The sequence below is a fragment of the Lolium rigidum genome, chromosome 3 (genome assembly GCF_022539505.1).
Source record: "Lolium rigidum isolate FL_2022 chromosome 3, APGP_CSIRO_Lrig_0.1, whole genome shotgun sequence".
Lineage (NCBI taxonomy): Eukaryota > Viridiplantae > Streptophyta > Magnoliopsida > Poales > Poaceae > Lolium > Lolium rigidum.
Genome location: NC_061510.1, coordinates 17,380,690 through 17,397,560, shown reverse-complemented (window position 1 = coordinate 17,397,560; position 16,871 = coordinate 17,380,690). Strand labels below are relative to the sequence as shown.

The 16,871-nt window shown below is 45.6% G+C and overlaps 1 protein-coding gene and 1 long non-coding RNA gene across 2 annotated transcripts; both read left to right on the top strand.

Annotated features, from left to right (window-relative positions):
- The first annotated feature begins 2,612 nt into the window (after positions 1-2,612).
- Positions 2,613-3,591, top strand: LOC124694858 (mitochondrial import inner membrane translocase subunit TIM23-1-like). Its single transcript, XM_047227790.1, has one exon. It carries the CDS (start codon positions 2,613-2,615, stop codon positions 3,204-3,206), a length of 594 nt encoding a protein of 197 aa, XP_047083746.1. The 3' UTR covers positions 3,207-3,591.
- A 4,375-nt stretch (positions 3,592-7,966) lies between these two features.
- LOC124701230 lies at positions 7,967-15,279 on the top strand. Its single transcript, XR_007001960.1, has 4 exons — positions 7,967-9,279; positions 13,096-13,263; positions 14,233-14,346; positions 15,039-15,279. It is a non-coding gene; the product is annotated as an uncharacterized LOC124701230 (long non-coding RNA).
- The last annotated feature ends 1,592 nt before the right edge of the window (positions 15,280-16,871 follow it).

Genomic DNA, 16,871 nt, shown 5'->3' with positions numbered 1-16,871 from the left:
CAAGAAGCAATAAGGATATGCAAAGTATGCAAAGGATTGAGCTCCCTAAGACGATGTGATCAAGTTACCCAACCGAAAGCCCCTCTTAATAGTGCGGCTATGTATCCTATAATCCGGTCTCCCATCAACCACCTTGAGACCGGTAAAAGGAAAACCTATCAAGATCATACCTTTGCCTTGCGCATCCCGCTTGATCTTGATGATAACTCTTCAAGCTCTACACAAGCCGGAATGCCTCACTTGATCAATGTTGCTTTGTGAAGACTCACAAATGCTCCCCCATACACTATGATGGGAAAGCTCCATTGATGCACATCTTCACATGTCCATTATCACCAAATGGACTGGCAAGCTTCAAGCATGTGATCCACTCAAGATGCTCATCTTGAACTTGCCCAACTCAACCTTGTATCTTCTCATACTCACATAAGATAGAGCATGGCTAATATTGAGTTCCACATAAGAACTCCATCTTCATTTCTTCTTCTTGATCATATCACATATATATCCTCATACCGATGATCTTGATGCCAATACACAAGATATACCTTTATCTTCATGGCATCCATACTTGAATCCAACACATGGAGTACAAGTAGTACCTATGGAATATTCCTTCATATAAACTCAATGAAAACATTAGTCCATAGGGGTTGTCATTAATTACCAAAACCACACATAGGGGCAATATACCCTTACACTCATGGCTGAAACGCTTCTCACAAAGAAATTCGTCCAATTGCTAGCCATCTGGTGCTATCTGCAATCACAGGGTCTTCCTCTGCAATAACAAATTCATCAAAATCCTCATCACCAAGATCCAATTGATCAAAGAGGTCATCTATGCCACCACTCCTAGCCCCTGCCGCTGTGGATGAGGAAGCACCCTGCTCCACCGGAGTCTTTTCCTGGTTCACCTGATTGCCATCTCCTTCCTTTCCACCGCCAGCCCCGCCGCCAATCATCGGTTTGCCGTCCGGCATCGCCGGTCCTTCAAACTAGCCTTTGGCGCACCAAGGCCCGAAAGCGGCGAGAGAGGATCCCGCCTAAACCCGACCAGGGCAAGTTCCTTTGGAGAAGATCACGAGATTCCGAACAGAAGGGGAGTTCTGGTCGGATCCGTTCGTCGGAGTAGATTGGATTCCTGGGACTCGCCGCCGCTGTCGCCACGGGAGGACAAAACCCTAGACGGAGAATGGCAACCTTGATCGTCATTCATGTTGCTTATGCAGTTATGTGGTACTACTTGGCTAGAAATGGAGAATGGCAACCTCGGATTGGCCAACATTTTATTGAATCAGCCGTTTGCCACTTAATTAAAGCCAGAAAGAATATACATCCATAAGGTTCCAATATTACTCAGAATAAAATATAAAAACAAAATGAACCCTAGCACTTCTTTTTTTACTATTACACAAAAAATAAAGATCCACACTCATGCCTATCATGTTGCAATGGCTACGGGAACAAGACTTTCAATGCAGGGAAGTACACCGATGTACATCGAGTTTTGACACGCATTGTTTATGGCGCATGATCCAGGTCCATCATACTTTAGGCCATCCAAGTGAGCCACATCCTCTGCTTTCTTACTTTGGAAATCGTATTGGAAGACTCGATGCAGATCCGCCAAAAGCACTCCACAGTGTGAGATCGATATGGCGAGGGAGGTATCAACATCAATGATGCATCGGCGATACCACTGCGGGTTCACGGCATCGCTCGTCATCCAGAGCACTGTTCGCTGAGAAGAGTCAAATTGCGCTAGGCACAACTCACCATCTAGCTCATTTAAGGCAAAGTCATCATGGTCAAGATCAGGGAATGGGTGCTGCATAGTTAAGCTAAACACTTCCTCTTTCAAGCAAAAATGAAGCAATCGGCTCCCTGGAGATTGTATGAGACCGGCCCCATGGAGGATCCAGAAAAGAGAACCCTGGAAGAATGTAGCGGTTTGCCAACCGCCAACAGGGTACGGCGGATCCACAGCACTGCGCCTCCAACCTCTGCCGGTTTCACCGATGGTACAAATCTCCATCCCCATCCGGGCCTCATTCGCTGAATAGTTAAAGAACCGAACGACCTTGTACTTGTTCGTACACGGATCAAGACCAAAACCAACAACGTTGCGGCATATGGAGGACGACTGCAGCACGCTGCGGATGCTCTCGGGCAGCGTAAGAAGTTCCCTGGTGGAGGGGTTGAGGACGTACATTTTGGTGTCCGTGGGAACCAGCACGACGTCCAAGCATGTACACTTGCACCGAAGCTCCTTGTAAATACGCACGGAGGGAGTACTCTGTACCAGTGGAGTACCGTGTCCGTGTACCCCGTTTGCCAGGATTTGACGCCACCATGCCGACATCCACCGTTTTCATCTAGTACTAGGCCGTACCCGCCAATATCCCCCAACAAAAGCCTGTTACAGGCCCATCATAGGTCCCGGCGTGGCCCACGAGCCCAAAATCCAGACGCTTCTCCCCGTCCTCTCCACAAATGGGGAAACGACCATTCCCCTCCCGAATATACGCGGTCCGTCACCAGCTGCGTGCTGAAACCCTCCTCTTCTTCCTCCTCCCTTTCTTGCCTCCCACGCCGACCGCGCCGCCGCCATGGCCGATCCGCGGCTGCACCCATCGGGATCCGCCCCGCGCCGCGACGAGCCCACCACGGACGGCACCGGCCGCCGGCTCTACAACCCGTACCAGGACCTCAACATCCCCTACAAGAACCTCTACGACCTGCCCACCTCCCCGGAGTTCCTCTTCCAGGAGGAGGCGCTCGTGCAGCGCCGCTCCTGGGGCGAGAACCTCACCTACTACACCGGCATCGGCTACCTCTCCGGCGCCCTCGCCGGCGCCGCCCTCGGCCTCCGCGAGGCCGCCGCCGGCGCCGAGCCGGCCGACACCGCCAAGATCCGCGCCAACCGCGTCCTCAACTCGTGCGGCGCCGCGGGCCGCCGCGTCGGCAACCGGCTCGGCGTCATCGGCCTCCTCTACGCCGGGATGGAGAGCGGCATGGTCGCCGCGCGCGACGGCCAGGACGACTGGGTCAACAGCGTCGTCGCGGGCCTCGGCACCGGCGCGCTCTTCAGGGCCGCCAACGGGACCCGCTCTGCCGCCGTCGCCGGCGCCGTCGGTGGGGTCCTCGCCGGCGCCGCCCTCGCAGCCAAGCAGGCCGCCAAGAGATACCAGTTCGCGCTCTGATCCCTCTACCCCCACTTCGGTACTACAGTATCACTTTCCTCTCCGCTGCTGCTGCTGCTGCTGTGATCGAATCACTCAGATCAGTTGGGGCCGAGGATGCCATTTCTTCTTTTGTTGCTCTACTACTAGTGGCGGTTAATTAATTATTTGGGAAGGGTCATCTTCTCGACACTATGGATGGTGCTTATTATGTTATATCATCTGTAACTAAACGATGCTGATCGGAGTCAGGTCAGCAATTTTTTGACATGGTTGCAGTGTGAAATCTTCTTCAGTAGTGCCCCTTAGTTAGCTAGCTGAGTGTCGACACAATAATACTTACATACGATTTGCATCATGCTGGCCAGTCCAGGACATTGTGGAATGTAATGTTCATTCTAGTGTAGTTTGCCTAGATTATTGTGGTGCTTGCTTCTCTTGTCATGAAATGGTTGTCGTGGAATGGTAGGTTAAGTAACTCTTCTTCTAATATTGCTGCCAATGCTATTTTTGCTGGAATGCTATAATGCTATTTGGAATATAAGTTGAATTCATGAACAAAATGAGCCTTTTTTGCATTCTCCCAATGTAACAGCGCGTTGTTGCTCACACTGGAATGCTGTACTGCTATTTCTGATAACTTGAATTTGTAATCAAGTTAAGCTATGGTTACTGCATGTTATTGTTAACTAGTCTTCCATCTTACTGCTATTTCACATTAACTTGAGTTCATGAAAAAGTTGAGCTTTTGGCGTCCTGGTATTGAACAGTACATTCTGAATCACACAAAACGCTGTGTTGCTATTTGGCGTAGCTTATATTTGTAAAAGGGTTGAGCTTTTACATTTTTTGGGTGTCAGCGATGTATTTGGACCACATGATGATTTTGCATTTCTCCCTGTATCCCAAGTAAGGTCATCATGCACATCTGGATTCTTGCAGCTCAGATGTATTTGCCTGTGCACCTTTAGTGTACATTAATACACTTCACAGGTAGTTAAGTCAGGTTTTATCCTTGTGTAGATGGTATTCTTGATGTACTGCTATTTGGAATTATTAAAGGTGAGCTTTTGAATTTTTCTTTTGAGCGATGCATTCGGTTCAAGTTTTGCGTTCTCCCTGTATCCCTTATACAAGCAGTATGATCCTTTTGCCCATTTAGATCCTGGTAGCTCACAAGTATTTGCTTATTTTCATCTGTAGCATAGACTAATACTCTCCAAGATAGCTAGATCATGTTTGCTCTATGCAACCATATACATTGATTTTCATTTTTGCGAGTTCTGCATCTGAATCTGACACCGCCATCTTATGTCACTGGGTATTATATTCTTGGTGTTACATGTGTCTAGTCTTAATTTTGAAGCTGCTGCTGTATATCGTCACTCCTGTTCGCTTGTTCTTGTGCAATGATTTCTCACTAGCTTGTTATGGAGTGTAATGAATCGTACTCACACTTTTTGCCGTGTCAAGTAGATTATATGCCTTGTGCCCATCATCACTGCTTATATTTTGCGACTGATTGTAGGCATTTGCTGCTTCCATTTTAGGCTTTGATCATTACAATGAGCAGCAGCTTCGGAGTTGTTTTATCTTTCATTTCGTGGTGTCAATATATAGGAACCTGAGTTTTTTTTCCCGCGCGGATGGTGGCCCCGACTTGTCAGCGACAGAGGCTAGTTGTCTTCCGCGCGCTTCAAAAGCCTGCCGCCGGTCAGACTTCGCCGGACGTGTAGCTTCCACGCGGCGTCCCCTCGGATTCACGCGCGGCTCCCTCTATTTATCGCGGAACCTACCGCGTCTGGCCGCATTCAGCACGTCGTCTCCCTCCTCTCCCCAGCCATGCCTTCTCTCCCCAATCCGCCTCCACCAGCGAGCAATGGTGGGCCACGGTGCGGCGAACAACGGCTTCGGCCATCGTTCCCTACACTAGTGGGAGGCGGGACTCCTGCACATGTCGGGCTCCCCGGCGCCGTCGGACTTCCGCCGCAGCACCATCTCCCCTCGCCTCCATGGCCGGCCGGAGAGGGTGTTGCAGCTCGGTACGCCGTCGCCGGAACAGCCGCTGATGTGCAAGCCTAGATCCCCCCGCCACCTCGGCCGGCCAGAGAGGGGAACACAGCAGAACCAAACTGTACCTGCAAGAGAAGACTTCCAGCGATATTATTCGACCGTGCAGTGGTCTCCGCCGCCGTTCCCAGCTCCGGCCAGGGGAGCTGAACCAAGGCGAGGAAGAACCCTAGCCTCCAGATCTCGCCGAACCAATCTGGAGCTGCACCTAAACTAAACCAACTACTGGCAACTTGCCAAAACCTAACCCTAATATCTACAGAGTGGAGCCTAGCGCCTCCTCTCCGCCTCTCTCGGCCGGCATCGCCGGCGAGGTCACCTTCGGTTTGGCCCGGCGAGGGGAAGTTCTCCCTTAGGAACTGTAGCGAGGTGAGAGAGGAGGAGGGGGGGGGGGGGATGAGAGCCCCGATGGCGTCCTATTGATAGACTCATATCCACAAAAGGGCCAAAATTCAAAGGACAGGGAAGATATGCACATGTAAAACCACCCTCTGTTTTAATATCTCATCATAGATTTCCCCCATCATAGAAAGCAGTTGTTTTTGCTTGTAACTTTGTTTCTGTAGTGTAGATCGATTTATTGTTAGGCGCGGGGATGATACGAAGCTGAGGAAGGATGAGCTATATGGGCAAAGATATGAGAGGTGGCATAGGATGTTCATCTTTAGATTCATCCGCATGGCATTATTTGTGTCTAAAACATATACTTCTTCATTGACGTAAATATTGCCTCGGATAAGAATTCGTGGGTGAACTGCAATGGATAAGTGTGCTCCTGCTATTTATAATTTCATGGAACAGTCAAGTTACTCAAAATGCAGGTCAGTACAAAATTCCAGTGGGGGTACAACCAGAATGAAATTTCTGAACCAAAAACATTTATTAACTAGTGCCACCCATGCATCTAGGTTCCAGTCTGTGGGAGTACTCAAGCTTCAACCAAGTTAAGCCAAGCTATTGTGAGTGTCATGGGATTCAAGGCGTGAACCACGCCGGCGGAGGCCAGCTCCAGTGCTTCCCTAGCCCGTCGACATCCCCCTCCGTGCCGTCCTTGAGGCAGAACACCCGGACGACACGCCGGTCTTTGCCGCAGCGACAGTTCCCCCAGAAACTCAGATCATCCTCCGTGTAGTAGACGTGGCCGGCCTTGAGATCCAGGTGCACCCTCGTCGACACGTAGAGAGACTCGTTGGCCCCGATGAAGAGCGCGCCCTCGCCGATGTCGTCCGTCTCCTTCCACTGCCCTCCCTCGAGGACCTGCACCTTGAATGAGCAGGTCCACCGGCCACTGTCGTCCTTGGTGTCCTTCCAGTCCTTGAGCACGAGCATCAGCTGCCCGCCCGGCGCCGCCACGATGTACTTGCGGTGGCACGTCGGGTCGCCGCCGTCGGCATTATTGTCAAGCCTCGGCGTGACAGCCTTACTCATGAACTCGCCGGTGTCCGCGTCGTGCTCCCACGCTTCCACGGCACCCGAGTACGTGACGGAGTAGAACCTGCCGTCGTGGTGGATGGCGTCCTCGACCCCGTCGCACGAGGGAGCCAGCCTCCACGCCGCCTCCTTCGCCGTCGCGAAGGCCGCGACGCCAAACTGCTGGCCCGTAATCAGCATGGCGGCGCCGTAGCCTCCACCGCCGGGGGAATCGGAGAGGACCACCTTACGGTAGAGGTAGCCACGCATGTGCTCTGCCTTCATCGTGAACGACCCGCACGGCTCGCGGCCGCCGGCGTACGGGCGCCCCCTGACGAAGGGTTTTAGCGGGAAGGCGAAGACCCCGTCATACTCCTCGAGGCCTGGGATGGTGGTGATGGCCGGGAGAGCTCGCTGCTCGCCGCTCACCGGGTTGACAAGGCTCATCCGGCCCCTGCCGTCGGCGGTGGCGAGCCAACCGTGGGAGGAGCCGATGACGGCGTGGCCGCGCAGCGCGGGTTCCGGGGCGTGCACGACGACGGAGCGCTGATCGACGAGTGAGAAGAGCGTCGCCTTCACTGGGGTGTTGCCGGGGAGGATGATCCACGGCGCCTCCAACGCTTCGCAGGACCTGCGGAAGACCGACGCGAAGGCGAGGCGGTCGAGGATGCGAAGGCGGCCGTGGATGTTCGCCAGCATGTCCGGCGAGAGCTTAACGCCGTCGCTGCCGGCGGCGCCGACGCCGGCGTTTCTTTTATCTCGCGGCATTGGATGGATCGATCGGGCGGGGTTGCGCGCGGCTGAGATCTCGGGAATCGATCGGGCTTTATTTAGGATGAACAAGGATCCTACTCTGATTCGTTCTTTGTATACTCCGAGTCTAGTACAGGTAGGATTGGGGTATAACTACTATATTAAACCTTAACAAACATCTTTTTTCTCCTAATTTTGGATTATTTTTCAGATTAACCTGCAGCTGACACCTAAGTTACTTTCTGATTGATTACCGCTGGTATTTTCCGGTATGCATCTTAGGTGCCGTGTGAGAATTTAAGAGGAGCTACCGATTTTTGTGCTGCCAGCGCGTGTGCGTTTTGGTCCCATCCCTTCGTCTCTGCTTTTGTCATGGGTTATATTGGTTCGTTTGCTGGCTTTTGCTGTTTAGATGATGGGCCAGCTGAGATCCATGCGTGATGGATTTGGTCCTTCAGAACCGCTTTGACCGGATGGATTTCTCTCCTTAGTTTTTTACGCGTGTCCCCGTTGGCTTCAGAAGTTTCCCATCAAGTTGGAAGCCCATCCTTCATCTTCCTCGAGAGCTCCACATCAATTACCCTCACCTCACCATCCTCTACTTCCACCATCTTCCCTTGCCTCAGATTCTTCTCCGCACCGGCCCTTCCATGCCCGAGTTCCTCCGTGGCCGCCGGCCTTGCGTGTTAGTCCTTCGATGCCGCTCCCGTCGTCCCCCGCCGCCGCCATAGCTCCTCTCCTAGATGGCGACGCTAGGCCCTGATGTCTGGTTCGCCAGGTCGGCACAGCGCGGCTAACAACGCCGGCGGCTGCTCCGAAATTCCGGATCGGGGTTGCCTTTCCTTTGGGCCGCACCGCCGCCACCGACAACTACGACGCCGTCGGCAAGGAGAAATCTAGCGGCAGGAGTGGGGAAGAGGCGCATGGACGGAGGGGCTCCCAGTAGCGGCGGCCCTCGCGGGTGCGCCCTGACGTCTATTCATCGTGCAATGACACGGGGATACAGTGGGAGAAGCGATGGGTAAAGGGGGCCAGGTGCTGACCCGCTGCCAGGGTCTCCTTCGTGGTCGTCGGCCGTGGCCTAGGCTGGGACCCCTCGGAGTGGTGGCCGTCACCGAGGCGCCCTACCTGCCCCCCGCTCTGCCTTTCCCACTGTAGCTCAGCATTTGGATGGCGGCCGCCGACCCTGCCGGACTGTCACCAGTGGGGAGTTGCTTCATCTGCGGGATTTGAGTCTGGACATGGCGCCGCCGTGTCGTTGAGGGGCACGGTCTTCATCCAAGCACTTGCTCCAGAACAACCATATCGGCCGCCTACGCGAGGATGGAGTCCACGGCAGATATCATGCTGCTGCCGCTCACTTTGTAGTACACCACCGCATTCCATCGCGCTCCCTGTCATCTGCACGCGTGAGAGTGTCTATTTCATCTTCCCACACAGCCGTTCTTCCGACGGATGCTACTACTGCAGGTACGTGCGTGCCGCGATGAGCAGCACCGAGCGTAGGCCGCGTCCAGCACTCCAGCAGCTGTTTTGGTCTTCTACCAGTGTCGTTGGTCCGTGGAGAGTTGATTGTTCTATGGAAGATTTACTCAAGGAGCACGTCTGGATTGCAGGTTCGGTAGTAGTGTGTTTTCCAGGTTCGCTGTCACATGTTCAATCTTGCAAAGGGAAAGCCTGAATTTTTTCCTACCTGTGATTTACTGTTTTGTTTAAAGTTTCTGAAATTTCTGAGACTGAAGATCTATTTTTCTTGCTGTTATAAGTCCAGTCATGTTTTATATTGTTCAGTACGTTTCAGCCCAATAGATCCAGAAGGAGAGCTGGTCATGGGATTCTGAAGGAAAAAGACTTGAATACAGTAAGTTTCCGTTACAGTTCATGTAGACTGTTATGTTAGGTAAACAAATTGCATTGACATGTCCTAATTTATGCCTGCAACCATCTATTTGTTTTGTTCGACTCTTTGTCTGATATACTAATATGCAAGTTAGACTCAGATGATATTTCTTCCATGAGTGCTTAAAATATATATTTGAAGTGAGCAATTTGTTGATCATACATATATCTCATGTATTTTGTTTCAGCTATTTGACTGTACTGACGGTTGGCTTCCACAAACTTTTATAGTTACTTGCTCCAACAAATTAATTCAACTCTTGCTTAGCTTCCATTCATAAGTATTGTTACCAGATACATATGAGTTTCCATTACAACTTGAAATGATTTTCTTTGATAGTTTGATTATCATAATTATAGTACTACTTCTGATCTTAAGATATATTTTGTGTATGGATGGAGACACAAATATAGATAGACGGTAGTACTTTTCCAGTATTCACATATGCTTTTAACATCTTTTATTCAATGCTTATTATTAATAACTAAAATATTGGAACTGCATTTCAATTTTATTTTCCTGATATTTATATTATGTTTTACAACATTATAGGATATAGTGTTATCATAGAGTTACAAGGTTGATGTTGGCTTCAGGATTGTCTCATGTATTTCCGATGTGACTCAAACAAATGGATGCATGATGCATCGTTACACAATGAAAATGATAATGTATATTCATAAAGCCTGTTATGTCTCATATCTGAACACCAACTTCCTTATGCTACAACTTTGTATGACGGAGATGAAAAACACAAAGTATGCATTGTTGGTTTAGGTTTGTAGTAGGTAGCCAAGCTATAAATAGATAATAAGATATGTGTCTTTTAAGATAAGCTCTACAAATGATTACTCCCTCCGATCCATAATAAGTGTCGCAGATTTTTATACTAAGTGGACCGGAGGAAGTACTAATGATGAGTTTTAAGGGCAGGTTATTACTTTAGAGTCGATATTTTTATAATCAGTGGTCAGTAATCTTCCTGACCCACATTTGAATGCCAATGAACCAAGCTGTCAAGCAAGCAATACAGCGATAATTTTTTCTTGGTTAGTGTCTCATACTTTTCTAAATCACTAATAAACTGGACAAGGCCCCTCGAAGACTTCCTTCATCTGAATTTTCTGACAACCACTCGCCGCCTAGGATTAACCCTTCAGTCCGATTTCACAATCTGTGCGCCATCTACTACCCATGTTATTCCTTCTGGTGCCACTGCCATTGTCTGTGGCCATAGGAGTTTGATAGTTCCCCTCCTCCCTTCTTTAAATATTAAAATTCAGTTATGTCCATTTTCTTTCTATATTTTCTGTACAAAAAAGGTTGAACCGGTCCTAAATTCCTCATAGTAATTTCTTCGGATGGCAATTCGTCACAATGGTTACAGCAGGAATTTCGTGTATACATCCAATTTACAATGCAACAAAGCAATATCGAGATTAGAAGCATTTGTATTTTTTTGCTTTCAAACTTGGAGCTCCGGTTCGGAGCATTGATACATGTGTTGATATTTTTGTGCCGGGGCCATATTAGCGTTTTCGTACAATACTTCGGCTATCTATTTTCTCTTCAATTTCTAGATTTCCAGTTTAGATCATGATCTTTGCATGTCTTCTTTTATAACTTCTCAAACACGTTAATGTTTGAAGGAAGAGCATCAGGTTTTAGAAATATGGAAGGAAGGTACTATGGTCATGTTAATCTTACAAGGAGGAGCATCAGGTCTTACAACTGATCATATTACTGTTGAAGTATTGTTATTTTTTTCTTCTTATACTTACTATATTCAGGTAGTCGGCTAAGTTTTGTGATATTTGTTACATAAAGAAACTTCGTATAGATCTTTGACAGTTACATACACTTCATCTCAAAGAGGGTGTAAGAAATGCTCACTACCAACTATGAGCTGCTGCAATAATATTGTAGAATATAGCTGTAGTAAATGTCATTTTACTTTATTTTCTGTTCTTAACTTCCGAAAGAGCCCTTTTTGGATACATGGTACACAATTTTCATATCTATAACTGCAATCAAAATTCCGTGCTGCAGTTTTATATTCTTGTGGTTTATATAGCTGCAGTGCTGCATCCCTATATTGTAGAGTATAGCTACAGTTTTCATATCTGACAGTTTTATATACATGGTACGGCTGATACGGTTGCCTAATAGTATTGACATATACACCTAATATTTAATATATGTATTCAGCTTATTTCCGCACTGCTCCTGAGGAGTTCTCTGTCAGTGTTTTCAATTCCTATTTGGTTCAGATTTCTAAAGAATGATTAATACTTCAACTATAAATGAGAGGGAGATAGATTTTATATGGAACATTCTGACCAACATCCCATCCCTATTTTGAACCATGACACTACACTAACTCAAGCAAAATCCCATTCTGCTTTTTTGTAAATATATTCTGTCTAATTAACCACAGGGACTTCAATTTTCCTCATATTAATAGGAACACGAACATCATCACCTACCATTTTTTTCATTTATTTATCGAGGTGCTAACAGGTTAGCAGATTCTATGGAACTAAACTGTGCATTTTGAATTTCTCCTTCTATCTACCTTGGGTTAGAAAATTACGGAACAGAAATGTGCATTTTGAATTGCTTCTTCCATCTACCTTGGTCTATATAAGTTCAATGATATTTGTAAAGAACACGATCCTGAAGATTATGTGATAGCAAGTCAACTTTTCTCTCAAAATTGATAAAAAAAAATTAACGTTGTGTATTCCCTGATTTTCTGCATAACCCCAGCATCGTCTTCGTAATGTACGATAGAAACATCTATGATTCTTACACCCACGGGTGCCACAAGGGCGCGGCGTGCCGCCGTGCCTGTCCTTGCTACTTTCCTTAATACTGTGGTGCCCAGGAACCTTATATATGTTGCTTGCTTATATCTCTGAACTGGTTCAATTATATTCTGAAAAAGAGATCATTTTCTTTTGTATAGCGTTCTTATATATATATATATCCCTTAATATTGCACACTCCTTATTTTGAAAGAATGACTTCACTTTCTTCCTTTTTTAAGTGGCGTTTTTTGAAACATATGTCAAAGGGAGTATTATTCTATTAATGCATTTCTGGGGTCTTAGGTATATATTAGGGATTATCAGTTGGAAACTAATTTTATTATATTCCTTTCAAGATATGTTGTCCTTACTATTCTTTAACTCATGTAAGCATCTTCCAGAAAAGTACACCAGTCAAATATAAATGCACCTACCTACAAGACATTACTGAGACCGGTGTATGCTTCCAAGTACTTTAGACGAGCAGTTCAGTACTAAAAAAAACTACCAGTTATTTACAGATAACAAATGTGTCGTCGGTTACTTGTGCTATTGGTTTAAGGTATCCCTGTATTCGACATATATGTTTTAGTTTTAGAAAGGCAGTGTCGATTATGGTCCCTTATTTTCTAGGTGTTATTGAATAAAAAACTGAAATAGGTGTAAATATTTAAAAGTGGTTGTAACAGGAAAATTCCACTGTATGGAAAAGGGATTAACATGGATGGATATTATTTAGTTATTTGCTCTAATACATCTTTGTGGCTTTCCTGAATTTATGTACTACATGTCAACTCTGTCCGCTAAGACCTCAGGGTGCAGAGCAAAGCCACACTTTTTGAGCTGATTTTGTTCCAACCTGTTGCTACATTTACACATGCTACCATACTGTAATCATACCATAGAGTATAAAATATTTTATTTATTTTCCCAACCCCAAATATTCTTTCTCTGGGCCTGAATGCAGGTGGAGAAATTGCAAGGAAGAAAGAAAAAGTGTAGGCCCTCCCACAGAGTAAGCAGGAACGGAAATCGGTGAAAAGGCAAAGAGGTGGAGTTGAGCTAGAATGATCACATACCCTACACTTGCTGGATGATCACCAGAGAAAGATGGTTCTCCGTAAATTCCATGCAGGTAGTTTTTGTACTTAACAAAAAACATTATTTCTTGGAAAATTTCCAATGCTTATTAGATTCCCACTATCTGTTATTGTGATTCATTCTAATCTTTCTTAGTACTATGATGAACTTCAACAGTTGGTGGAATGTGTACCATAGGCGGTTGAGGTTGTTTTTAATCCAAGGTTGTCACTTGTATGCCAATTTTGATACATAGAAATCTTTGAACCCCAACTGTAACCACAAAGTTAGCTACTAAGTTGTGTACTTCAAATTGATGCCAATCATTCATCTTGAGAGTTGAGATCTGGTTAATTGGTTTGTTAATACACACATAGCCTGCAATTATTATTGCGTACATCTTTTTCTTGACATAGATATGAATCATTCCAAATAAATATCCATACTACCATCACATTGTCGATGTCCATTTCTTTCTGTATGTCTCATCATGAAGCGACGGACTAGCAATCGTGCGGGAGGGGTACAGAGAGACATACCCAAGTAACATCTAGGAGAGAAAGACCCCACTGCATCTGATGGTTTCCCTACAAATGAGTGTTGCCATGTAGAAATATTTTGCATAGTTGGAGCTGAACGATGGTTTGATCTTACCCATTACTTGCACAATTTCAGTGGCAAATTTGATTAGCGTTCTGTAGGTTTACTACTGCATGTGCACGTGTGCACGTGTATATGAGCAGATCTAACACTTCATTCAAAATACTGCTTGATGTTCCTCCAGAATTATAAATCTAACAATACAATTGGTAAGGAGAACAAGGGATGCATACATATTGAGCAAAGACCATTGTTTAGCTGATTAACCAATACCCATACATAGTGATATGTTACCCTTCACACATTTTGCATATTCGTATTCAGATGAGGCACATGTTTTGCATATTCGTATTCAGAGGAGTCGAATGCACCATTCCATTTGTTATTGTCGGAAAATTGGTCTCAAACTATTATATGCAACCAGATAGAAGGATGAAGGCAACAGCTCAATCTCCAAGCTTTCATTTGGTCCCAAAAGACTGCTGTCATGATCAGATCAACTCATTTGCGCCTTCCAAAAGATCACCATTGGAATCAGGTGATCTTTCTCATGTATTTCTTTACATTTATGTTGTACTAAATATTAGCTTGGCCCAACAACGTTTTGTTGGCCACAATCAATACTGCATTGTGTGACAAAATCCATTCTTGAGGTTTATGTATTGTTCTGAAGAACTGCTGCTTTCTGTGACACGAAATCCCTCACCAGTAAAACACGCACCACATGTTGACCTTTTTTTTAGCTTACCGTTACATCAATCTTTATTTTCTTTACATAATTAAGTCTATAGATTATGCATTTTTCCGTACTTAAGACACAATCCTGCTCTCTGTAATAAAATTGTGTTCCCTCCTCTATAATGCATAAGCTGTTCATCGTCAAAAAACTTTGTTTTTTTTTATGACTATACATGTGACATGACATGAAGATAAGTGCCCAAAACTGATGTTTCTAAATGATTAGCATTGCTTAGGCGGGGGATAAAATGGGTATATTGATTTGGCTGACCATGAGAAAAACAGTGCTTGGCACCTATTTCCTTGCCTTTTCAATTCTCAAAAGATGAACGAGTTCGTTTGATAACTAATACACCAATGATTTGACTGATATTGCATTTATAGAGGCTCTTTTTAAAGCAGGGCGAGTAGAGACCTCTAACTGCTACAAATAAGAAGTTAACAGTTCCAATGCATAATGTCATGTTTAAAGTGGCCTGTTCTATTCTGCAGATGGAGGAGGCCACATTTGGAGAGAGAATTGTTCAAGGGGAAATGAATCCTCGCTGGCGCTTAAGCAATCTGCCCGCCATACTCATTTCATGCTGCGTCAATTGAAGCTGCTTCCAATGATATTGCTAAGAGCGTGCAAGCCGTCATAATAACCAAGTTTGTAACAGTATGTAAGCTGCTCATAATAGTTCTAAGAGCGTGCAAGCCATCATAATAGTGCATTTTAAGATGATTGGTAATGGATATTTATAAGCTGCTCCTTAGTAAATAGTTTAAACAAGAAAATATTTATCAATTCAAGTATGGCTTTAAATTATTACCACCATCATATTACACAGTCGGCGCGGCGTGCCGCCGCGCCCTTCCATGCTAGTTACTATAATGACAAGACAAAGCATGTATGTGAGTACTAAAGATTGTGCTGTCGCAACATTATCTGCAGAGATATTCACATGGTTCTCGTGCTAATGATTGTCCCGATCTAAGCAAATTCTTCTACTCCCTCCGTTCTATGAAAATTGTGTGAGTTTTATACAAATTAGATTGTATCTAGACACTAAATGGTATTAGATACATCTAAATTTTGACAAATTTCAAACAAGTTTCGTTAGACGGAGGGAGTACAAATAATAGGACCATTTTGTTTTTGTGAAAATAGATAATTTTTAATTTTTATCATCATGTACGTGCTAATGTAATTTATCATTGATGCAGACGGTACAACAGTAAGATAATGATTGTTACAACCCGATCTCAGCAAATTCTTCTACAGATAATAGGACCACTTTGTTTTCTGATAGAGTCGAAAATCATTTTTCGAACTGGGTAAGCATGACACTTTATGCACACCTTTTGTATTTCAAGGGTAAGCAAAACGACAAGTATATCAGATAAACCTAGTACGTCAAATATATCATGAAGTTCTCTTTTCTAGACTCGAGTCAAAAAGACTTGGAGTAAATCAAAGCCAGTTGTTATCGATTTTTTGGCAGAAGAGACCACGTTGCCCAATTTATTGATAAAAAGGACCACCTCTAAATCAAATTAGCAAAAAAGATCACCTATGGCATGGCGGTAGGGCCCCCAGGCGACAAGTGGCATCATGCCACCGGGGAAGCTGGCAGCAGGGTATGCCGCCGATGGCGTTGGCGGCGCGTTAGCTCATAGAGATCATCGTCCGCCGCCGTTTATCGATGTGGGCCATGCCACCGGAGGATGGGGCGGCAGGCCAACATGGCACTTGCCGCCACATGCGTTGGAGGTAGGCCTGTATGCCTTGAGCGGGAGAATCTGCCCCGGCAGGCCGGCAGTCTGACGACATTGATTTTAATGATGTGGTGCTGATTTTGATGCTGCGATGCGACGTGAGTGTGTGCTTTATCTGAGATTAGCCTAAAACATGAGAGCATTTGTACATTTGTACATGATTAATTGTGTGTTATTTAGTACCTATCTTTATTTTCTTGTTACATGAAGTATGAGTTTGTTACAGGAGGAGTACATACAATGATGGCATACTCTTATGTTTGTGTTGTTTTTCTTTTTTTAAGAAACACCTACAAACGCAGGTGTCCACATACACGTGCATACACTCATCCTATGAACGCATAGATGCACCTATCCCTATGAGCATCTTCGAAAGACTGAGTCGGCGGGTTGGATCTTGAAATTGACGAAGTCATCACAGGCACCTCGCTGTCGACAGGAACTTTCATCTCCCACTTATTAAATATAATCCATCCTCAAATGTTTTGTGTTCTAGGTTCGGTCAAAGTCAAACTTTATAGACTTCGATTAAATATTTATGGAAAAATGAATATCTACAACTTAAAA